The sequence below is a fragment of the Coloeus monedula genome (assembly GCF_965178545.1).
Source record: "Coloeus monedula genome assembly, chromosome: 18".
Classification (NCBI taxonomy): domain Eukaryota; kingdom Metazoa; phylum Chordata; class Aves; order Passeriformes; family Corvidae; genus Coloeus; species Coloeus monedula.
In genome coordinates this window covers 5,719,851-5,742,954 of record NC_138798.1, presented here as the reverse complement: position 1 = coordinate 5,742,954, position 23,104 = coordinate 5,719,851, and the positions used below count along the sequence as shown (strand labels likewise).

Here is a 23,104-nt window from a genome sequence, read left to right as displayed (position 1 = left end):
AAATCATGCGCAGGGAATCAAGCAAACAAATCTTGGCTGTTCCATGTGGTTGAACATCACTTTCTACTTGGAAACTTCTTCTCCATGTGGTTCAAGTGCTTCCCCCCAGCCCTGCTGATTCCACTGCTCTCCAGCTCCCCAGGGCCCCAGCAGAAGCTGTCAGCCTCAGTCCCAGCACTGTGCCCAGCACTGGAGAGCAGCAGGGTGTGAATATGTACAGCACACGTGAGGGAACTTGACTGCTCAGTCCCTGGCTTGCTGGAGTGCTCTGGGGTTCAGGTTGAAGAGTTGGTGCTGTCCACGCTGCTGTGAGCAGGGTTGGAGGTACTGCTGTGTCTCCAGAGCATGTCTTCACGCTTTCTGGAGAGGGAGGGATGCACAGGCCTGCTCAGTTCCGCACTGCAGCCTTCAGGTTCTGCTAGTCTTTCAGCTGGTCTAATTAATCCTCAAAGTAATGCATTCTTGCAAAAAAAAAAAAAAAAAAGTGTAAGGGATTTTAAAGTCTGCTTGAACTTGAGTGGAACAGACTCTGCTCTCTTTAGGGAGAGCATGTGACCTGCCCTCTTGGGTTCATGAACTCAAGATTTTTGCCTCTTTAAGGAGCTATGAGTGTTACTTCAAACTGTGCCAGGACTCAGAGCTGAGCATGCCTCAGCTGGAGGAAAAATGTGCAGGGAGAAGCTGTTGACAACCTTTTCTTTTCCCTTTTTTTCCCCTGTGTTGTTGGGGTTTTTTTTAATCCCCCTGTCTGTGGTTCAGCTGTCCCCATTTCAGTGTTCATGAAGTGATTGGCTTTTGTCAGGATTTACCAGGTTATAAATCACATTGACTGGGAAATTCACTAACAAGACATCCATGGTCCATACAGCAATAGAGGTACAGCTCTAGTTGCCTGCACAAGTATGGGTTGTGTGTTCATTTAATTTGTGTGCCCTTTATTGGGAAACATGCCCTTGAGGAGAGGCTCCAAGCTGTCAGGAACCGAAAAGGAAACAGGAATAAGATGCAAGGAGGCTTCAGCAGGTAGGATGTATGTTTATCCTAAGTGTACAAATTCCAAGGTTTGTGATGTGCCATTGTTATGGTTTAGGAATGGTACTCCCCAGTTTAGTTGTCCCACTGAGATTCTCCAAACCCCAATGCTGTTTGCTTGCTCCCTCCCTCTCTCTTCCTCCTTCTGGTGGATGGAGAAGAGAATTGGAGGTATAAAAGCTGAATATCATGGGTTGAGATGAGAACAATTTACTGGAAACAGCAATGAGACAAGAAAACAGTAACAGCAACAACATTAATAATGGAAATGTACAAAATAGAAAGAATGATTCACATGCAAAATGCTCACTGAGCCCCACCCAGCCCACCACGAGCACCCCAGTTGCACTGAGAAAATTTAAATATTAATGTCAGGAGATTGGGAATTTAGAACTGTTGGGCTGTTTCTCTGTAGTGCTGCTGCACTTGGGGCATTGATAGAGTAAATCACTCTGTGCTTTCCCTCTTTGTGTAATAGGAGTGGCAACACAGCTTCCTCTGCTATGTCACTCTTTGCCAGTGAAGGAAGCATGTGGAGCTTGAAGTTTCTGTGGAGATCTGAAAAGGATGTGCTCACACGTGTTCTCAGGCAGATAAGGGTTGAGTTGGTGTTTGCTGCAGACTCAGCTTTTCAGTGTTGTGCTGCAGCTTTAGAAGTCCCTGCCTACAGTGCACAGAAATTGGGTCCTACACTCCCACCCTTGTGTGCCACTCACTAAACCTTGAGGAATTGCAGAAGAGGAGGAGATGGGGCTGGTAATGTCTTGTATGCCTGACAGAAGGCAAGTCGGGGAAGATTTGGCATTAGCGTTTGGTTGAGCTTCTGTTTGAAAAACATTTTTGCTCAAACTGGCCGAGCATTTGTCATCAAGCTGTTGCTCTTTCTTGCATCAATGACCCCTTCTTCTCACTGATTCCCCCCCAGAGCCTGTGCTAGCAGTGAGACAGAGAGTGAAGCTGGGGATATCATGGACCAGCAGTTTGAAGAGATGAATAATAAGCTGAACTCCATGACTGATCCAACCGGCTTCCTGAGGATGGTCAGCAGGAACAACCTATTAAACAGGTGAGAATGCAGCACTGCTGTGGGGATCAGCAAGCAGGATACGTCTTGGTGATGGGCTTCTCTCTAAATTGCAAGTTTAGGTGCAGCCAGTGCCAGTGCTCAAGGGGAGAGCCAGCAAGGACTGGTTCCAGTTGTAACTGATGACTGTCCGAAGGAGCAGCTGTTCCAAATTTGCTCTTCTGCTGGCCAAGTGCTGATTTTGAGACTCCAAGCAGTTGCAGGGGAGCACTGTTTTGTCCCTGCTGTGTGTGAGATGTGGAACTTGGAGCTCTCTCCTGCACACTTGTTATGGAAATACATGTTTCTGTTTATCTCTATCCCAATTAGCTGGGAATATGCTGCATTTCCAGAGGTACAGGACTGTACTTAGCTGCAAGTCTCCACTCATTTTCTGCCTCTTAGAACTTGTTCTCAGCCTTTCACATGACTGTGCTGATTACGGCTTAGGGCAACCATTTGGAAAGAAAATTGAAGACAGAATTTTTCCAGTGTGGCTGCGTGATGCAACCCAGGGTTTCTGACTAGATCTGTGGTTTATGAGCACAGGATACCCTAGGCCTTTCTCAGCTGGAAAAGCAAATGTGATCAGCCTGGAGTCTTGTGAGCCACCTCTGAAGCTTGTGAACTGTTGCAGCATCCCCATGGAACTGGGAGCTGCCTGCTGGCACCAGCAGCTGGCCTGGTTTTCTTCTCAGAATCCACAAGCATATCTGTTCAAGCTGCTGCACTGATGAAGGACTATGAGTACTTGCCAGTTTTGGATCACACAGGCAGATCCCCAGAATTGCTGAGATATTTTGCTAGTTCATCAGGCTTAGAAAGACAGGAGATTGTCCCTCTGATTACAGGGGCAAATAGGATGTGATTCTGTTCCAGGGAATGCTAATCCTCAGGAACACTGCAGTGGCCAACCGTGTAGCATTTCTGTCTTTCTGCTTCACAAGAGCCACATATATTACTTTGAATCCAAACCTAGGAGCTTAGCTCAGGTGCCTTGTCAAGTAAGTAGTTTGCAGCTCTTAGGAGCAGCCCAGGGATGGGGCATCTTGGGCATTTAACTAAAAGCACCCTCAGAAGAGAATCAGGGGGAGCATTAGAAGCAGCCGTGTCTGTGATGTTGTTGCCACGAGCACTGAGATGAAAAGATGAGGAGACACCTCTGGATGGCCTCCCTGCCTGCCCCTCTCCTTTTGCTGGTGGAGGGGGGTATAGTGGGGGTCTGGGGATGGAGCTAAGACTGCCACATCTGTTTGCAGCTGGCTTGCTGAGCCCTGAATTCAGGGTACGTGAATTTTAAGCAGAGAATAGTATGATTTTTTGGCAGTTCTGCTTAGGAAAGCAAACTTGGAGGGTTGGCAGTTCACTTAGGGAACTTCTGAGAATAAATGGAGTTCGGAGGAGAAAGAAGCACTGAGGGAACACTGTGGTGATCTCAAGACTGGGCAAAGGCTGTCTGAGCTGAGGATGGCACTGGTACAGCCACCAAGATAGCCACAGTGGCTCGTGTCTTCTTGCAGCTTCTATTTTCTCTGCTCCTTAGGCAGGGCAAACTGGTCAGGGTCACTGAAGCCTATTACTGTCCTCAGGGCCTGACAGCTTGCCCTGGAGAATCATACAACTGACCCTCTCAGTGGGGGCATCCCTGGGGGGCTGGGGAGTCCTTTCTGTGGTGGTTCTCTGCCATCCAGGATGCAGTGCTGCAGCTGCTGACATGCAGACCACCCTGGCAGAGAGTGCTGTGGGTGGGCTGTGGGTTTTTTGCAACCACTAGTGGGTTCTGGAGATACTTGTGGATCCTTGAAAAGATCCACAGGGAGCTCAGATCTGACTGTTCTCTGGAGCTTCCCACAGCTTTGTACAGTGTGTGTGTGTGTGTGTCAAAGGCCCTGAATGTGGATTTAGGGCTGTGTTTTCAGGAAGGAGTCTCTTTGAGGAAGGTTGGATGGGTATCCAGCTTCCCGAGGCTGTCAGACCCCTGCAGCACCAGGCCTGACTCCCAGCCCTCCCAATGGCTGTGCTTGGCCATGGGGAGTATTTGACTTGTCCAAAGTCCTAATTAGTGCCAAGGCAGGAGCAGCTCCGTGCTGGTTCTGCAATGAACCCCTCCTTCCTGCCTGGGCCCAGCCACTCATCCTCAGCAGGCAGAGCCAGCACCTGTGAGGCTGGTGGTGAGCCGGGTCAGTCTGACCCAAGGCTTGCACAACACAGCTTTCTCCCCTGTTCTCTGGGGCTTTGCTTTGTTCCTGCATCTCCAAGACAAAGGGAGGGAGCAGAGCTAAGCCCGGCTGTTTGTGCTGTTTCTCTGCTTGCTGCAGGCCAGGCTGCCTGTACAAAGGGTTATAAATCAGCAGCACTGCAGAGTCTGAGCAGAGGCTTCCAAATGAGAGATTTCACTGTTCAGACATCAGTGGATCCTCTGCATTGCAAGAGCAAAGGAGAAATCATCAGTGCACCTGGAGCCTTTTGTTGGCTTCTTTGGGAGGAAGGGATGGGCTGGCCAGGGCTCCTGGTCACCTCCACCTGCCACAAGAGATCTATCCATCCATCCTCTCCTGTGGATTTGCTCACTCTTTGTATACACACACAGAGGCAGGAGATGCGAGAGATTTATGGTACTTCCTTGGTTTTGTTCTCATAAAAAGCAATCAGAGTGGTGAAGAAATAAATTTAGAGCTGCTTGGCTGGGAAACCCAAGATGCAGGAGGGCTTTGCTGGTTGGAGTAATCAAGCCCCTATTCCCTGCAGTAAATGAGTGTGTAACAATTGCTGAACGTGGGCTGTGGGGCTGGCAACTGCTGCCTGCTGGCAACGAGCTGCTCAGGGAAGATCAGGGCACAAGGTCCTGAGGGAGGACTGGGGTATCCCTGCACAAATTTTCTTTCCTGATCTGATTTTAAAATCTGTGCTCCATAGAGCTGAACCCTGCCAAGCATGGTCGCTCAGTCGGGTGCTGCAGTGAGGCAGGCACATGGGTCTGAGGGGAGCACACAGTGCCAAGCCTGTTGCACAAATCCCCCAGATGAGTTTTCAGCAGCTCTAAGCAGCAGCATACTGGTACTGTCACTGGAATCTCTGGGTCAGAGAGCATGGGCAGTCAGACACCAGGCTTCTGTTGACATTCTGAGGTTATTCCTATGTGCCCATAAGATGGAAATTCCTTGTGGGTGGTAAGAGCATGTTTTTCTTCAGAGAACTATAGGTTTTAGCTGGGTCAGGAGGCTGATTGCAGCAGCTGAGGAGAGAAAGAGAGGGGAAAATGCAATTTTCTGGGCCTGTGTGTTGGTATGTGTCTCAAAGGGTTGAGGTATGTTCCAGGCCTCCCTACCTTTTCTTTGAGGTCCACCTGCTAAAACTTTCTAGAAAGTTACCCTTTCCACATAAAATGGTTGTTCATGGCCCCAAGCCAAGGGTAACATTCCTGGGGAGCACAGCTGCTGGACTTGGTAGCCTGGAATGGGGCAACTTCATTTCCTCAGCAGGGCAGTAACTTGTGACTGCTGATGCCAGGAGATCACGGGCAGAACTCTGTGTGAATATCAGAAATGGGCACCAGGTGTTGCCCAGCAGTGGCAGAAGTGCAGGCAGGATCTTGATATCTCATGGTTTGCCTGTTGTCACATTTCCTTGGGTATCACACTGGGTCAGTTGGTGCACAGCCCAAGTGCAAATCCTCCTGTGACTGTGGTCAGTTGTCAGTGGGTCTCATGCCTGCCTGCACACAGCTGCAACTCTCAGGTGTGTAGGAGCAACTGGGAACAGCACTTCAGGCACTGGAGTGTTTAGAGAAACTCCCTAGCAATGTCATAGGCTGTCTGTAGCTGATTCATCCTGCCATTAATGCCACTGTTCACTACAGTCCTCCCATGAACCATCTTACAGAGCAGAGTCCCCTGGATGACACGGCCCAGCTCATGTCACTGTCAGAAGTCAGGGCAGCCACAGGGCAGCTCATATTCCTGCAGCTAACCTCTCCCTTGGCTTTTGTCCACAGGAGCTGCCAGAGCATGACCAGCCTGTTCAGCAGTACCATGTCTCCTGTTAAGGACGGAACATCATCACTTCCAAGGAGGCAGACTTCTTTCACCAAACCCCCACTCCGTGCTCTCTACGACTTGCTGATAGGACCCATGGAAGGAGTAAGCCTTTGGCACAGACACTTACCAAAACCCTCTCGGTGTAGGAAAGCAAGAACAGCCAGCTTGGGGGTGGTTTCTGAAGCGTGGTATTTTCATAGAACAGTCTGGATTTGAAGGGGCTTTAGAGACCATCTAGAGTTGAGAATCTAGAGACAAGGATCTAGTCCTGCATACTTTTTTTTTTGTGGGCTTCCAGTGTTTAAGCTGGAGCAAATTTCAGTGCTTTGAAGTTACGCTTTCCTGGGGTGAAAACATTGTTTTTATGATACACCAGATTAGTAAATTTCCACGGTTACATCAGACCAGGAGCAGTTGCCACATTTTGTATCCAGCTGCGTGTTCCCTATTGACTAATAGATCTGCTTCACTTCTCCATCCATAAGATGCTTTAGATCTTTTGGTGACTCTGGGTTGATGACTATGTCAAGTGTGTGGAAGTGCAGGCCATGGACACAATCTGTCTGTAGATTGTTCGCCCTTCAGAGGAAATGGCTATTTAGAAATTCAATATCAGAAAGAATATTCTCGGGCAAAGCATAAGGTGATGACAATACTGACAAGATACAGGTGGTTGGAGTTAGCCAAGGTTTCAGGCTAGAGTGGAAGGAGCTGCAGTACCAGGGTGAGGCTGGGCCCCACATGGGCTGAGGCCAGGATGATGACCCAGACCGTAAGGGTCAGTGTGCTCAGTGCTCACTTCTCTCAGTGGAGCTGGCTGGGCATAGGTGAGCAGCAGTCCAGCTGCATAGGACATGTGCTCATCTATCACACAGAGTGGGGTTCTGATGTGGATGTTTCCAGACCTGACGTGGGGTCAGATTAGAGCCTGCTGCTTGGGAAGTGCAGGTGGGGACACTGGTGGAGTGAAAGGTCCAGACTAATTCTCCTTTCTTTTCAGGGTTTGATGCATTCCAGTGGGCCTGTTGGCCGCCACCGTCAGCTGATCCTGGTTCTGGAGGGAGAACTGTACCTCATTCCTTTTGCTCTCCTGAAGGGCAGTTCCTCCAATGAGTACCTCTATGAGCGCTTCAGCCTCATTGCAGTGCCGTCCATCCAGTCACTGAATCCCAGCTCCAAGGTCTGACACTGCTTATGAAACCTCTCTCACAGAACCTCTCCTGTGGGTGCAGGTTCTGGTACATGCTCAGAAAGCAGCAGTTCTGTCCTGCTGTGCCAGACACGAGAACAGAAACCACAAGCAGGCCACCCTGGGTCTGAGGAGCACGCTGAGCACCACAGCTCTGAAGTAGGTTCTGATGTAGTTCCTGCAGCACAGAATCACAGCCTCAGGCATGCCAGGAAGGACAAGGGGATTGGATCATTTGGATATCCTCCTCTAAAGGATTGCATGTGCTGGGTGTGGAACTACATGGCAGACTACAGAGATGTAGGTGTCTGTGATCTGTGCTGAGCTTCCTTGCCAAGCTGACTGTCCTGTCACATTGCTGGTATGTTCACCTCCATTTTAGTGTTCTGAGTGGGGAAGGCCACTAATGTCTCAGGACACCAAAGCTATGAGGGAAAGCAAATCCCATGGGTCAATCCATCAGAAGTATCTTGATGCTGAGGTCTGGCAGCAGCATTTCTAATGCCCAGGTCTCCGGGAGAATGCACCAAGTCACATCTGCTGTTGCTGAGCAGTGTTTTGCTGCACATCTTGGTTTGCCCTGGGTTACACATAGTCAGTGGAGCAGCAAAAGGGTCTGAACCTTGTCAGGATTACTGCTATTCCATTCAGTATCAGCTGCATGCAGCACCTTCTGCTGGCAGTGCTGACACTGATCTTGGAAATACAGGTGCGAGGAGCCACTTAGTGAGTGATTGCAGGTAGTGTTCCAGTAATGTGAGAACCTGGAATCTTCTTTATGCTTTTAGCTCTGCTGCAGCCCTCAAAGGGACCTGGGCTATATCTGTTGCTTTCTGTTCTTACCCATCTGCTCACCCAAGATCGGGGGACAGAAGTTTTGACCAGACTCAAATGGAGGTGTTCCTTGGAATAGTTAAACAGAAGAAACTAAAGAAATGCAGTCTTCCTGTAATTATGACAACCAGACTTCTGTTTAGAGCAAAAGGGACAGGATATTTTATTGCCAGCACTATAAAAACTGTATCTTTGAACCCCATTTTCTCTTTCTCTTTCTCTGTGTAGTCCCATGTGAGGAAGAATACTCCTGCTTACTCCAGTTCTACCTCAATGGCAGCTGTTATAGGAAATCCCAAACTCCCTTCAGCAGTTATGGACAGGTGGCTGTGGGGACCTATGCCCTCTGCAGAAGAGGAAGCATATATGGTATCTGAGTTACTTGGCTGCCAGCCCCTAGTCGGCAGCTCATCAACAAAAGAGAGAGTCATGAGTGCCCTCACTCAGGCAGAATGTGTCCATTTTGCAACCCACGTCTCCTGGAAACTGGCTGCTTTGGTCCTGACACCCAACACTGACAGCAATCCAGCCAGCAGCAAGAGTTCTTTTGGGAACCCCTACACAATCCCAGAATCTCTTAGGATGCAGGATGATGCCAGTGATGTGGAGAGCATCTCGGACTGCCCTCCTCTTCAGGAGTTCCTGCTTACAGCAGCTGATGTGCTGGATCTGCGTCTTCCTGTCAAGCTAGTGGTTCTTGGCTCTTACCAAGAGTCCAACAGCAAAGTCACTTCTGATGGAGTCATTGGCTTGACAAGAGCATTCCTGGCTGCTGGGGCTCAATGTGTCCTTGTGTCACTCTGGCCCATTCCTGTGGCTGCTTCCAAAATGTTTGTGCACGCCTTCTATTCCTCTCTGTTAAACGGGATGAAAGCCAGCGCAGCCCTCGGAGAAGCGATGAAAACCGTGCAGAGCAGCAAGCAGTTCTCCCATCCAGCCAACTGGGCAGGTAGGAACAGTCTTCTTCTGGACAAATGAGATGTGGTTTCTAGGGAACTGCCAAACTGTATGAGCGAAGCAAGGAGCAGTGCTGGCAGGTAATTGGGAGCAGCATGTGCCCTGTGCTTTCCCGGAATTCAGCCCCTGTGTCTCAGACCCCAGTTCAGCTGAGTGTGGCTGAATGTCAGTGTTGTGGGACTCACTGGCATTTCACTGTGCACAGTAGGTGGGTATGGATTGGGTATAATTGGAAGCAATTGTGAGGTGAAGTGTGTCTCATGACTGGAAAGAAGTAAAGTGCAGTGCAACTCATTCTCTATGTTTGAAATCTCCAGGCTCACGCTTCCTGTGTCCTTGGGATGGAATCAGCTGGAGCACACATACAGGAGAATTCCATGGAGAATTTAGTGGCACTTCCAACAGGAGGCAGGAGTAGTGCTGCTAGAAGCAGGAGCAGCAAGTAGCTGTGATTTCTGTGACATAAACCTTGTAGGGCTTATTCTTTTGTTCTTTTTAGGAGAAAGGTTTCCCTTGCTTCCATTGGGAATGTCTCAGCAGTGTCAGCTCCCTGTGCAGTGCTAGTGCTTGCTCCCTCTCAATTAGATCTATACATTGAGATTTGGAATGGCAAAGGCTTGGAGTTCAGCAGTGCTGTTACAGGGATATGTACAGATAACCTAGTTTTTCTTCCTGGCACGAGGCCCAGTTTTTGAAAGCTGCAGGCATTCCCCAAATTGATTTTGCACAGGCAGCAGAACCATGTTATTTAGCTCAGGAAACTGTGGTGAATATGGCTCTGGTGTGAACTGCACGTGGCTGGAGGAGTGAGAACTTGTTAAAATGAGTCAGGCTGACAGTGATTTCAGGCATGTTGACTCCAGCATTAGGATGTGGTTCAGGTAGTACCAGGTGTGAGCTGAGTTCAGGTTACAGTCCACAGTTCAGCTGGGATTTTATTTTCCTTCCAAGATTTTTCTGTCTCAAAAGAAAAGAGCACTAAAAAGCCCCAGAAGTGACCACTTCCTAGGCAAAAAAGAATGAGTATGGACATGGTGCTTGGCATTGCCAGCAAGCAGAGACTTTCAGCTGCTCGGGCTGTCTCAGTATTGCCCCTTCCATGGTACTGTGCAAGTTCATCACACACAGTCCCTGACTTCCACCGCTGACCCTTGGCACTGAGTCTTGGACAGAGCACCAGAGCCAGGAGCAGCTGCATCCTTGCTGTGGGAATGAGAAGGGAAACGTAGAGCTCTTTGTGCTGACATCTGGGGAGTCTGGCATTGAATGGTGCATGAGCCAGGACAGGTTTCTGACCAGGACAGCGAAAACTTTTCATGTTCTCAGTTCTGTTCTACAACCACTGTTGGCATGTGTTGATTTCTGTGGCTGTAGAGGAGACCTGGAACATGCCTGGACAGGTTTAGCTGCAATCCAGTGGTTTTCTGCTTGCTTGAACAGGAAGATGCAATTGATTTAATAGCAGGGGACGGTAAGAAGTATCTAGAAACTTTCTGGAAGTTCAGTCTGCACCACTGGGCAGGGTGTGGGCAGCTGCTCTGGGAAGAGAATGTCCCCGTGCAGGGTGCAGTGAACCGTCGTTCACTAGTCTTGAGGGCAGAGGACATCTGTGTCTGGTTTGAACATTTTCCATAACAACAGGAGATTGACTGTCTCTCATTCTGAATCCTGTAGGTTTCATGCTTATTGGGAGTGATATGAAGCTGAACAGCCCTTCTTCGCTGGTAGGACAGGCCCTGACTGAGATCCTGCAGCACCCTGAAAGGGCCCGGGATGCTCTGCGTGTCCTGCTTCATCTGGTAAGGGAAAGGAAGCGCTGTCACAGCCATGAGGGGCACTGCAGCCCATCTAGTCCTGAGACACCCTCATCTGTGGGCATGAGTGGAACCATGAGTGGAACAGCAGCACCCTGATGTGCAGCCACTCCCACTTGAAAAAATATATGTATGCCTTCATCCCCTCTCCCCTGCCACGATGTAGCCTCTTGCAAAGCTCTGGGTCGGTGTGGAAAGACTGGGACACCTAAGGAAGTGTTCAGTGCGAAAAGAGGCAAAGTAAGCAAAATCTTAGATTGTATTGTGACAGAATCCTCCCCAGACCCATCTGGTTTGCATTAGCTGTTGAATTGGGTTTCTGCTTAAGAGGTAAGTATTGGGATTAATTGTTTATACAGGGAAATAGCTACGAACATGGCAGTCATGGAAACAGAGCACAGTCACTGCTGTCTCTGCAGATCTGGAAGATAAGAGGCCCTTCTGTCCCCATCTGTGCCACCAGTCTGTCTTGGGGAACAGTGGGACTGGAGCCAACTGCCAGGTGGCTGGAATGATCGCTCATGACTTCTAATACTTTTCTTCCCAATGCATCATCTGTGGTCTCACAGGAGTGTGAAGTACCCATAGAATGATGGAAACCTGTGAATGTTGCTGGTCTTCCCAGTTGCTGGGTTTGTGGACATTCATCTCTCTTTCCTGTTTGCCGTGTGGCTGCGGGTTCTTTGTCTGGTAATAAGCAGGCTGGAACCCCAAGGTGAGTCATCTTTTGGGGAGAAATGCAGCTGCCAGGCTGACAGGAAACTATCCCAAACAAACTGCTACTTTGTTTCCCTGTGGCATTATTGTTCCCAGAGTCGCAGAGAACACTGACACTCATCGCTGTGATGTTACAGCTGTGGCTGCTGAGTTACTGGAGCTTCTGTTTTCAAGGCACTAATGTCCTCCTGTGTGAGACAGTCCAGGATCAACCTTGGATTTGCTGACCCCAGCCCGCTGTTCCAGTCTCTTGGTGTAAAAAGAGGCAGTCAGCAACAATATCTTGTACAATAAGCGATGTCATTTCCCCACAGGTGGAGAAATCATTGCAGCGAATCCAGAACGGGCAGCACAACTCCATGTACACCTCCCAGCAGAGTGTGGAGAACAAAGTTGGTGGCATTCCAGGCTGGCAGGCGCTCCTCACGGCGGTGGGATTTCGGTTGGACCCGCCTGCCAGTGGCCTCCCAGCAGCAGTGTTCTTCCCAACCTCAGACCCTGGGGACCGGCTGCAGCAGTGCAGCACCACCATCCAGTCCCTCCTAGGTGAGAGGAGGCAGCTGTGGGCCCTGACATCAGCCTTTCCCGCCTTTCTGTGATGTCAGCATGTGAAACAGGGATGTTTTACGTCAATGAAATCAATGTATTGGACTGGGAAGAAGTTCTAAAAGTAAATGTTAACTGAAAATTTTGTCACAGATGAGAATCATTTGCTACTGGGTCAAGTAAGCATGATGTGACTGTTCCTCTCTCCCAGCTCTCAGTCAGGAAACCTGTCATCAGATGCAAAGTGGGAAGACCTTTTGCTTTCTGGAAATTGCTGCTGCTTCCAGAGCTGTCCAGTGATGTGGGGGAGAGGTTTTAGGAATTAGCCGAGTGTGTGTTCTGTTCAGGTTTGTTGCATTTCTTGCAGTCAAGAAACAGATACAGATGTTTCTGCTGATGTTTTTCAGGTTTGCCTAACCCTGCACTTCAGGCACTTTGTAAACTTATCACAGCTTCAGAAACAGGAGAGCAGCTTATCAACAGGGTGAGTTGGGAGGTTTTCCTCCAGTACCAGGTTCCAAATGGCTCTTCCCAGGTCAGTAAATTCAGAAATACACAGAACGGTTGATGCCCTGGTTTATCAACCCAGAGCTTGCTAGGAGACTTGAAGGTTGAAATTCTGAACTTGCCTGTTTGTGTGAATGAAAGTGTGTGTCCAGAAGGAAAACATGCAGGTGGGTTACTGGGCTGCGTGGCCTTGGGACTCCCCGTTCAGTGACAAGTGAAAGGATGATCCCTACAGCAGTGTGGGCAAATTGAGTAACAGGCCCCTAATTGCTGTTTGGCCATGCTGCCTAGGGCCCATGTTGGCTGCTCTTTGTCTGCTGTATTTACTGAAGTCCCAAGGTATGGCTGACTTTGGACAATGCAAGGTCTGTCAGAAAACTCACTGAGCCTGTGCTGCTCCTGTGTGTGCTCACAGCTCTGCAGAAAGGATTTCTGGTCTTTAGGAGAAGGGCAGTGCTATCTGTGGTGATGGGACTTCTCCCTGCTCCCCTCAACCTCCTTCACACTCTTCCCTCTCCCCAGTCTCTGGAGCATGCCTGGCCTAACCTGACCTTTCTCTGCGCCACCAGCCTGGCTGCTTTCCATTCCATGGTTCTTACTGTCCTGAGTGCTCCTGTAATGAGGTTTCTCTTCATCACTTGCCTGCTTTAGTACATGGACACACACACAGGGAATGGGCCAATATCTCACTGTCTTTCCCCTTTCCCCATGCAGAAGCATTCCAGGCAATACTGTGGTGGGGAGCTGGGACTGGCTCTGTGTGGTGTTGGGCTGCCTTTCCTTCCGTCACATGGAGTCTGCACAAAAAGCCAGACAAGAGCCCCAGCTTCTCTGTTACCCACTGAGTGGCTCTGGCAGCCCCTAGGATGAGTCTGCTCCAAGGAAAGGGTTCCTGTTAGGATCCTGTTAGGATCTGCTGCAGAGTATGAGATATTTCCAATGACTTTGGTGACCAGTGTCCTTGGTGGCGTTTGCTTCTTGCCTTGGCTCTCATCAGTGCCTGAGATGTGTGTGGTTAACTGTGGGGTTATCTCCCTAATGGCCACCCAAGGGAGGCCAGCTCTGAGAGGTGTGAGGAGGAGAGGACAGCATTCCCATGGCTCAAAATGCCTTGGAGTGCTAATGAGGTGGCTTCATGATTGCTGCCCTGCCTCAGATAATTAAATTATCCAAGGAAAAACATTCAGCTGGCTGTGCACAAGTAACAAAAGACACGCTCACCCCTTCCTCACTGCCCCATAGAGTAAATACTGGCAGGGATATTGCACTGGGTTTGCAGATGTTCTTCCATAGCCCAGACCCCTTGCAGAATTCCCTTTTGCACCAGTCTATCCTGTTCCATGTTGGTTTTCAGCTCAGCTCTCCCCTCCTCTGTGGTTATTGCTTTTTTCCTCTCCTGCCTCTCGGCAGTCACGGTGTGAGCAGCTGGAGCTCTGCCTGTCCCAGAGGAAAGCAGACTTTGTTCCAGACAGAAGCAGGATGTCAGACATTTCGGTCAGTGGGTGCTGCTCGTTGGTTTTCCCAAGTGGGTGACCGGCATCATAGGGGAGCAGGTGCTCTTGGCATTAGTGAAGCAGCAAGGTGGGAGCCCGAGCAGCTGCACTGGATAGAAAATGCTTATTTTGAGTGTAAAAGAGAAGGCAGGAGCCACAAAAGAGAGAACTTGAGACTACTGCATGTGCAAGGAAAAGTTAGGGATTGCTGACTGCATTGAGCGCCAGTACTGTGTCCCAGAGGAAACAAGAGAAGGGCTGTTTTATGTTCAGCCTCCTGCCAGAGTGTGGGTTGGCCTGAGTGTCTGCCTGCTAAGTGTCTGAGCTGTCATGAGCTGGGCACTCCCAGATTCCAGCTGCCTGTTCCCGTGCTGTTGGATTCACAGCTCAGGCCGTTCCCATTGCTCCCTTCTTTCTCTGGACAGAGCATCTTGCGGTCAGGGTGCTGGTTCCCACACAGATGTGTCCCTGCAAGGTTCCTCAGCACAGGCACTTTGCAGCACAGAGTAACCCATGTTCTTTTCTCCTCTTTTCCTTCCTTGTTACCTGCTGCCCGAAGGCTGTTAAAAATGTGGTGGGAATGGTGAGTATGATGTGCACGGGGATGACACTGCGGTGCAGGGTGACGTGCCGGGGTCACTGCAGACCCATGCCCTGTGCTGCAACGTGTCTGCACCCGCTCTCAGGCCTGGGATTTGCTCCACAGAGCTACTGTGGAAAAAGGCCTGTGTAAGCTTTTGTGGGTTGTGAGAGATGGGTGGTCCTGAGGTTAGCTGGCCCCTGATTAATGGCTTTCCATCATCGCTCCCCTGGCTGTGTTGGTGAATTACACGGGATCCTGGCATCTTAATTTGTGTCAGATCTTCATAAACACATTTTCTCTCTAGCTTTTGCTACTCCTGTCCCTTGGGCACAGTTGAGAAACTTCTTTCCTGGAGGCCGTGGAGATATTAGGAAAGTCTTCCATGGTTTCATATGACTTGTTCTGCCCAGTTAATGAGTTTCTTAGGATTTGCATAAGGAGTATGGCTCAGTCATGGAATGGGCTTTGGTATATTACTGTGAGCAGCCCCAGAGTATCTCTTTCCTTTTCTTTACCTTCACAGATGTTCCTGCTGTGCTTCCTTCTTGCTCAGTTTCCACTGGCCACCCCCCAGCCCTCACCCCTGGTCTGTCCCTGCCTTTGCTGCTGTTCCAGTCTGTCTGATGTTGCTGTCCCTGAACTGTCCTTCTTCCCAGACCTTCCCATCTCACTGCTCTGTTCAGGAGCAGCAGCTGAACTGGGTGTCCAGGGAAAGGGTGTCCAGGGAAATGGCGTTGCCTTATCTGTGGCTGTAAGAGAAGCAGTGATGTGAGTTGTAAGGAATGGCTAATGTCTGTATTGCTGTCTTCAGCTGCATCAAGTCCTGGTTCAACTTCAGGCAGGCGAGAAGGAGCAAGATTTCCCCTCTGCACCAATCCAGGTCTCCATCAGTGTCCAGCTCTGGAGGCTGCCTGGCTGTCATGAGTTTCTGGCAGCTCTAGGTAGGAAAACACTTCTTCCTATTGTCTCTCTAAACCCACTGTTGGTGTCTCATGTGGGGGCTTGAAGCAGTGATGAAACTCATAGGTTCAGTTCTGTCTGCCTCCTGCAGCCCAGCCTGCATTTGCCAAATTCCAAGGACTGTGCTCTTCAGCTCCATTTCTGTGAGAAAACATGGAATTAATAGTAAATGGTTTGGCATGTAGAACCCTGTCCCCTGAGATGTGTTTGGTATATCATTCCCTGACAACTCCGGATAATTTGCAGCTAAGAAGTGTTGACAGGAGTGATTTGTTAATGAGTGTCTGTGTTCCCAGTGCAGCACCACAAAGCTCCCAACACCTGGAGAAGGTGTGCTAAACAGTAATAAATAACAGATAACAAACTGCACTGAGAGGTGTCGTCATCCTTCCACGGGTGCTGCAGGCTGTCATACCTCTCTGTTCTGTGTTATAAATGAGATTGCTTTTACTTGAGACAGAGGGTCTTCCTGTGAGCTGTGATTTTCTGTTCCATGTCCCACTACAGGTTTTGACCTTTGTGAAGTTGGCCAAGAGGAGGTCATTCTGAAAACTGGGAAACAAGCTACCAGGAGGACCATGCACTTTGCTCTACAATCCTTGCTGGCACTTTTTGGTAAAGCTGCTTAGAGTAGTTTTTGCTCTTGTGTCATCTAATGATTTGATCAGAATGGCTTCTGCTGAAATCCCACACTCGCACCTTTGCAGAGGTCACACATCGCACCCGTGTCACACAGACCAAATGTGATCAGACACTGGAGCAAATGTTGGTTTTGTATGGGAAAGACTCGTCTGAGCAGAAGCTGGAGTTAGAGTCCAGCAGCTGGAGGACATATAACTCATTCTTGGTTTTGAGATATAAAATGATAATGAGCTGACAACTTCCGTCTAGGATTCATGGACAGAGGTTCTTGCCTGGGCTGTGCACTTCTTTTTCCTTACCTAAGTAGTAGTTGGTTGTTCTGTGGTAGCATAGAGCCTGAGGGCATGTTTTGTAGCATTTTCTCTTCATTCTGATAGAATGTTACCTGGTTTTATTTGATTTTTATGGTGTATCTCGGGGCATGTTTGTACATACTATTGTCTTCTCTTTTTTAGATTCTACAGAGCTGCCCAAGCGCCTTAGTCTGGACAGTTCCTCATCACTGGAGTCACTGGCTTCTGCTCAGTCTGTTTCCAACCCTGTACCCCAGTATCAAAACCCTCCATTCTCTCCTACCTGTCCGGAAAGCATTGCCTCAGATGCCATTTCTGTGTACAGCCTGAGCTCCATTGCTTCTTCCATGAGCTTTGTTTCCAAGCCAGAAAACATGCTGGATGGGGCAGGACACAGAGGACGCCAGGATTATGAGAGGCCCAAGAATATCTATCCACACAGGTCTGCAGCTCAGAGCCAGCTGTCACCACAAGCCACTGCAGCCAGCAAAGATGAGGAAGAGTATGAAGGTTTCTCTATAATCAGCAACGAGCCTTTGGCCAGTTACCAAGAAAACACAAAACCAAGGTTTTCCCCTGATCACAAACAGCCCAAAACTAGTCAGAATGGAGGCATTAAAGTGTCCGTCAACTCCAAAGGGAGCATAAGTACTCCAAATTCTCCTGTTAAAATGACTCTCATCCCCAGCCCAAATTCACCTTTCCAAAAAGTTGGGAAACTTGCAAGTTCTGATACTGGGGAATCTGACCAGTCTAGCACTGAGACCGACAGCACCGTCAAATCCCAGGAGGACAGTAATCCAAAGCTTGATCCGCAAGAGTTGGCCCAAAAAATTCTGGAGGAAACTCAGAGTCACCTCATTGCTGTTGAACGTCTTCAGAGAAGCAGCAGCCAGATCAGCAAGAGCAACAGTTCGGACGATGGGGCTCCCAGCCCGGCCGGCGTGTCCGCGTTCCGCTCCTCGGAGACCAGCGCCTTCAGCCGGCCCGTCAGCTCCAGCCACAGGAATCAATCTTCACCTCTTGCAATTAAACCAAAGCCTCCAACGAGGAGTTCATCCCTTCAGAAGGTGAGCTCTGGCTATAACAGCCCCACAACATCGGAGATGTCAAACAGAGAAGGCACAGGCCAGTACAGTGGGCAGCCATCTCCAGGTTGTGATTCACATGGGTCCCTAACTGAGCAGCCTCCCTTTAAACTCAAGTACCCCAGCTCTCCTTATAGTGCTCATATTTCTAAATCACCCAGAAATATCTCTCCCAGCTCAGGGCATCAGTCTCCTGGTGGCAGCACTCCATCTCCTGCTCTTTCTTACTCCTCAGCTGGTTCTGCTCGCTCAAGCCCGGCTGATGCCCCAGACATAGACAAATTAAAATTGGCTGCCATCGATGAGAAAGTGCAAGCGATTCACAACTTAAAGATGTTCTGGCAAAGCACTCCCCACCACTCCACTGGCCCAATAAAGATTCTCCGAGGAGCTCCTGGAACAATGACTTCTAAGAAAGATGTCCTCAGCTTGCTCAATTTATCTCCACGGCACAGCAAAGAAGAAAGTGCAGAGAAGCTGGAACTGAAGGACCTGTCTATTGGGCAACACCTTGCTGCTTCGCCACAGAAGATCCCTCCAAATGGACACAGACGCCCTGAAACCACAAATGCCATGACATCAGCTCATTCCTCACCTGGCAATACTCTGGGAGCCGTGCGTCCCCTGAGACTGCCAGCTGGTAATGGGTATAAATTTTTGTCACCAGGAAGATTTTTCCCTTCCTCCAAATGTTGAAATGTCCCAAGTACCAGCTGATGACTTACAGTCTTGTTAAAGTATTTGCTTCTGCCCACTTGCCTTTACAAAAACAGAACCAGTAGCTAAGCAGCCGTGGTCATGCCCTCAGCTGGCAGTGCCCAGGGATGGGACAGGCTGGCCTGCTGTCACTGTGGGGGCACACGGCCTCACACACATGGGTTTTTGTTTCCCTTATCAGAACCTTGGCCAGACTCACCTTATAACAGGTTCTTTGTAGTATTCAGTATTTGCAGCAGCAGGTGCAAAGCATCTGGTTGTCTGTTCATTAAATACTGGCTTTTAAGCCACCTCCTTGTATTTCTTAACCAGAAGTTTTACAGCTGGCTTTTTATATAGAAATTATACATATCAGGGGTTGGAGAGGAAAGGGAGAGGAGGCAGAACATTCCTGTGTACCACAAAGAACGTATGTACAAGTCTCTGCCTGGAGAAAGATGAGCCATTTACTGGACTGCTTTCAAAGGCTGACAGAGGAGAAGACCACATGCCTCTAGATACCTCTGCCAGGTTGGCCAAACCAGAAACTGCTGTCAGTAAAACTCCGTAGCAGCAGGATCTGGCAGTTCTGTTGCATCATTTAGAGGCTGGTGAAACAAAGACAAGAGGAGAGAGGTGCCCCATTCTAAAATATGCATCTCAGGTAACTTTTCTGGATGGAAACCCCTAAGATGAGATTTTGCTGGTTGGTCTGCTCAAAGGAAATGTTTGGGGCCTAAAAAACCAGGTGAGCCTGAGTGTGAGGTAGTGAGTGTGTGTCAGAGAGACAAGTTCTGGTTTTGTTGAGGGCTCTGGTCTCTCTGGCACACCACATTGTGAAGGTGAACTTTTTATCCTGGAAAGTATTTGGGCAGTACTTAAGTCTCTGTCGGCTCAGTGGGCACAGAAAAGGATCACAGATGCTGCAGCTCAGAACATTATTTTGCAGTTCCATGACAGGCAGGAATGTGACATCAGTGTGTGTGATTCAGACATCACCTGACCAAAAAAATCCCTCCTTGATCCTGCTAAATCATTGCCAGGGCTCAGTGCAGGCAGGTCTGCAAAACTTTTCCCTGCTGTGGAGGCAGGTTTCCTTCAGAGCAGGTGTGGAAACAAGTTTCCTTTGGAGCAGGTGTACCAGTGGAAGCAGCTGTTGGTGCAGCTGGAGCCAGAACGCGAGGCAGCAAGCGGAGGGGCTGGATGCAGAACCCGAGTGCCCTCTGACATGTGGAGGAAAGGGGACCAAGAGCACCCCCAGGGTGATGTGTACAGTCAGCTTCCCTAGGCTAGGTGGGGTTTAGGAGTTAGGGGTCAGGCTGGAGATGGTTTCTAAGCGGCTGTGCAATGCAGTGATGTGATCAGGATCCCAGTGATCGTTTACATGCGCTGAAGCCGTGGGCGTGCGGCAGCATCAGCCCCGCCACGTGAGCTCAGATCCACGCAAGGTATTCACAGGCCATGGGCTATGAAGTCAGAGCACTGGATCACCAAGGCTTTTGGTGTCTATTCTGCACTCCCAGGATTGGCTGAGTGACTGAAGGCTAATCACTTCACCTCTCCGTGCCTCGTCTTCCCTTTCTATCTAAATGGGGATAGTAATACTTACCTACCTACCTCACAGAGGTGTTGTGAGGCTGAATACATTAGGCCCTGAGTTTTAGCTGGATCTTAAGTCAACTTCCAGCCTTGCAGCTGAATGGAGAGTGCAGGTGGCTCTGTGGACGTACCAGAGGTATGTTGCTGATGCAGAGAATTGTGTACTTAGCATGGCTGGATGCTCTTGTTGCAAACACGGATCTGATAATTGGAGATTTTCTTAGGGATCTTGGAGGAAAAGCATGATAGCAGGGCAGAGAATTCAGTTCTGATATGGAAACATGAAATTGCTTAGGCTCAGCTCACAGGGCATAATCAGATGCTTGCTGTGAGAATATTCTGGAATCTGCTGGTTTCTGGAGAATGTTTTCCTTTTTATTGTTGCAAGAAACGAACACAAGCACTAAAGGCAAAGGATATTGGGCTGGGTTGTTAACAGCCAGCTAACGAGGGGGGATCACCAAAGTTTTCAGTGCAGAGAGAAAGAGTAGTTACCTACTCATACACAATGTAGCAGAACAGTTGAGTCAATCTGTTCAACTCATTATGGTGCAAGTTATTTGTCTGTACATGACATCTTCCTGTGATGGTTTGGTGCTAAACATCACCTTCGTGTCATTTGGCAGGAAAAATTAGACTAGTGGGCCAAAATGAGTCAGCACAGCATCTGCCCCTTGTGGAGACAGTGATGCTGTTGATCGTGCCACTTGCTGTGGTCACAGGACTGCTGAGAGACTTCGTGTGACCTGCTCTGTTTCTAACCAGCATAAACTTCTTGAAACGACATCCCAGGAACACCCAGGATGGAAGTGGGCAGCTTTTTGTTTATAGCAACAGCAAATACTCCCTGTAGTGCTGCATAACATGCCAGAAATAAGCCTCTTTGTTGTACTTTACTTCCATAACTAAAGGATCTTTTAACCTGTAGAAATTCTATGCTGCCATTTTGTTACAACCCATTTCTGTGCTCCAGCAGGTTTCATGCTGGCTTAAAGCTTTCAGACAGAGCTAAATCGGGGTGGGGGGTGCGGGGGAGTGGTTCTTCTGTTGTTGTTTTTAAGGAGGGGGGAGCATTAGAAGCAGGGAAGGGTTTGGATGTAGAGAAAGTTCAGTATTTGGGAATTTGATGTTGTATAAATATGGAAGGTGAGTGTCACTAGAACAAGTCTTTTGGGAAATAGGTCTCCGTTGACTTGGCACAGGTCACTTCCATTGGCTTGCCGGGAGCCATGAAATGCATGCTTACTCGTGGCTGGGAGACACTGCACACCTTGTCCCTCACTCCTCCACCTCCTGAATGAGAAACAACCCCTTTGTGAGAAAAAGAGTTTTATCAGGTTTGCCCAATATGTGGAGAAATTCAGGAAATGAAAATCACACGTTTTCCATTTGCTATTAGAATTCCTTCTGTGGGTTTAATGCATTTGTCGTTGTTGTATTTGTGCATGGTACAAGTGACAACACTGCGTAATACAGTGAGCAATAACAATTAGGTATTAACCACTTCCACATTAAACCTGCCACATGCAACCATTCCCCAGGGCCATAGAATGTTTTGGTTTTGCCTGTACATTTTACTGTGTGAGATTTCAGATTTTTTTTATTGACTGTCTTTAGCTCCAGCTATAAATGGGAACAGTAAACAACCCCTGTGATCAAAATCTAGTTTAATTTGATTTTGTTGGTTAGCCTGTACCTCTGGCCTGATAATTGGTTTTCCTTCTCTTTAATCATACCTTACTGAAACAAGGAAAAAACATTGAGGGGGTGCTACACCCACGCATATCACTCTAGGCCATATTTTCTTTCATTAGGGCAAGCTCATTCTGTGAACATCTCTTCCAAGTTGCAGAACAGATCCAGGGGCACAGAGGTGTCTGTGAATCTGTCAGGAAGCACTGGTAGTTTCAGCTGGATGGTGATAAAGGGTTTGAGCAGTTTCGGGTTCATTGCATTGCCATGCTGCCCAGCAGGGCTGCACGGGTGTGTGGACACTCGTCCCCTCAGCTGCAGAAGAGCGCTGGAGACAGTGACCCAGAGAGGATGGTCAGCAGAGGCTTCCCAGCAGCAGCCCTTCAGCACTCGCTCTCCCTGTGTGCAGTGTTAGCCATGTTTGGCCTCTATGGACTTTCTTTGTAAATTAAAACTCTGTTTCCAGACAGCATTAAACTTTTTATATTATGAAATTTACCATGTAAAAAGATTTTCATATTTTTATTGAAATTGCTAAGGCATTTGGCCTTTCTTCTTTGTGATTTCCGTGTCTATTAAAGCATGAGTTCTCTCAGTGCCTCAGTCTCTTGATCTGGAAGGATGTTGGGGAAGGGTGTTTGTTGGCTCACCGCTCTCTGCCGACGCCCAGCTCCCTCTGGAACTTTCCTCCCCTTCTTGTGCAGTGTAGTCTTCCTGTTACTAGTGCTCACTGGAAATTGCTTTTCCTTTTCCTGACAGGTGGTGGGAGAAGCAGTATTTCCTCGAATCTCTCTTGTAGTCAGCAGCAAAAGGACACGCAGGGCTGGGAGGAGCTCTGAGGTTCACCCGGCTCCCTCCGGTGGGCGAAGCCAGTGCTAAAGGGAGGAGAGACTCTCCCCGTACCAACACCAGCTGGAACTTGATGAGTTAAACCTTCCTTCTGCCCCCATGTGAAAGGCGCCCTTGTACTTAGGGGAAGTGCTGGAGACACATGAAACTAAACACACAAAGCTGTAGTGGGGCCACAGGACCTTGGCACACTCAGCCTCTGGGAGCAGCCAGGAGCCACTGGCAGTGCTGGTTCTGCCACAGGCTGAGGCTGGGCTGGAGCCCTGCCGTGAGGAGCAGCTCCTGGGGAAGCATTCCCTCCACGAGTGGGGCTGTGGTGGAGCTGGGCTCAAGTGGTGTGTGTGTCCCAGGTCTGGAGTCAGCGGGATGTGGCTATTCGGTGATGGTGTCGTGTGTGGCAGGATGCAGCTGTAGACAGAGGGTTTGGGGTGAGCACACACGAGACAAGTGTTGTCCATATGGGGAAGGAGCAGCAGCAGGGACTGCATGCTGCCAGCGTTTTAAAAAACCAAA

At 49.1% G+C, this 23,104-nt stretch overlaps 1 protein-coding gene across 3 annotated transcripts in view; it reads left to right on the top strand.

Moving 5' to 3' along the window:
* Window positions 1–21,053, top strand: part of TTC28 (tetratricopeptide repeat domain 28) — a 112,733-nt gene extending 91,680 nt beyond the window's left edge. For 2 of the 3 annotated variants that reach the window (XM_082293248.1, XM_082293250.1), the window contains 10 exons: window positions 1,958–2,098; window positions 6,090–6,234; window positions 7,133–7,312; window positions 8,384–9,104; window positions 10,787–10,911; window positions 11,958–12,189; window positions 12,597–12,673; window positions 15,584–15,713; window positions 16,240–16,347; window positions 16,830–21,053. In XM_082293248.1, coding sequence (XP_082149374.1) covers window positions 1,958–2,098; window positions 6,090–6,234; window positions 7,133–7,312; window positions 8,384–9,104; window positions 10,787–10,911; window positions 11,958–12,189; window positions 12,597–12,673; window positions 15,584–15,713; window positions 16,240–16,347; window positions 16,830–18,451 — 3,481 coding nt within the window. In that variant the 3' untranslated portion in view covers window positions 18,452–21,053. The remainder of the gene's footprint in view (window positions 1–1,957; window positions 2,099–6,089; window positions 6,235–7,132; window positions 7,313–8,383; window positions 9,105–10,786; window positions 10,912–11,957; window positions 12,190–12,596; window positions 12,674–15,583; window positions 15,714–16,239; window positions 16,348–16,829) is intronic. The other variant, XM_082293249.1, reaches the window with a different exon arrangement.
* Window positions 21,054–23,104: the final 2,051 nt, after the last annotated feature.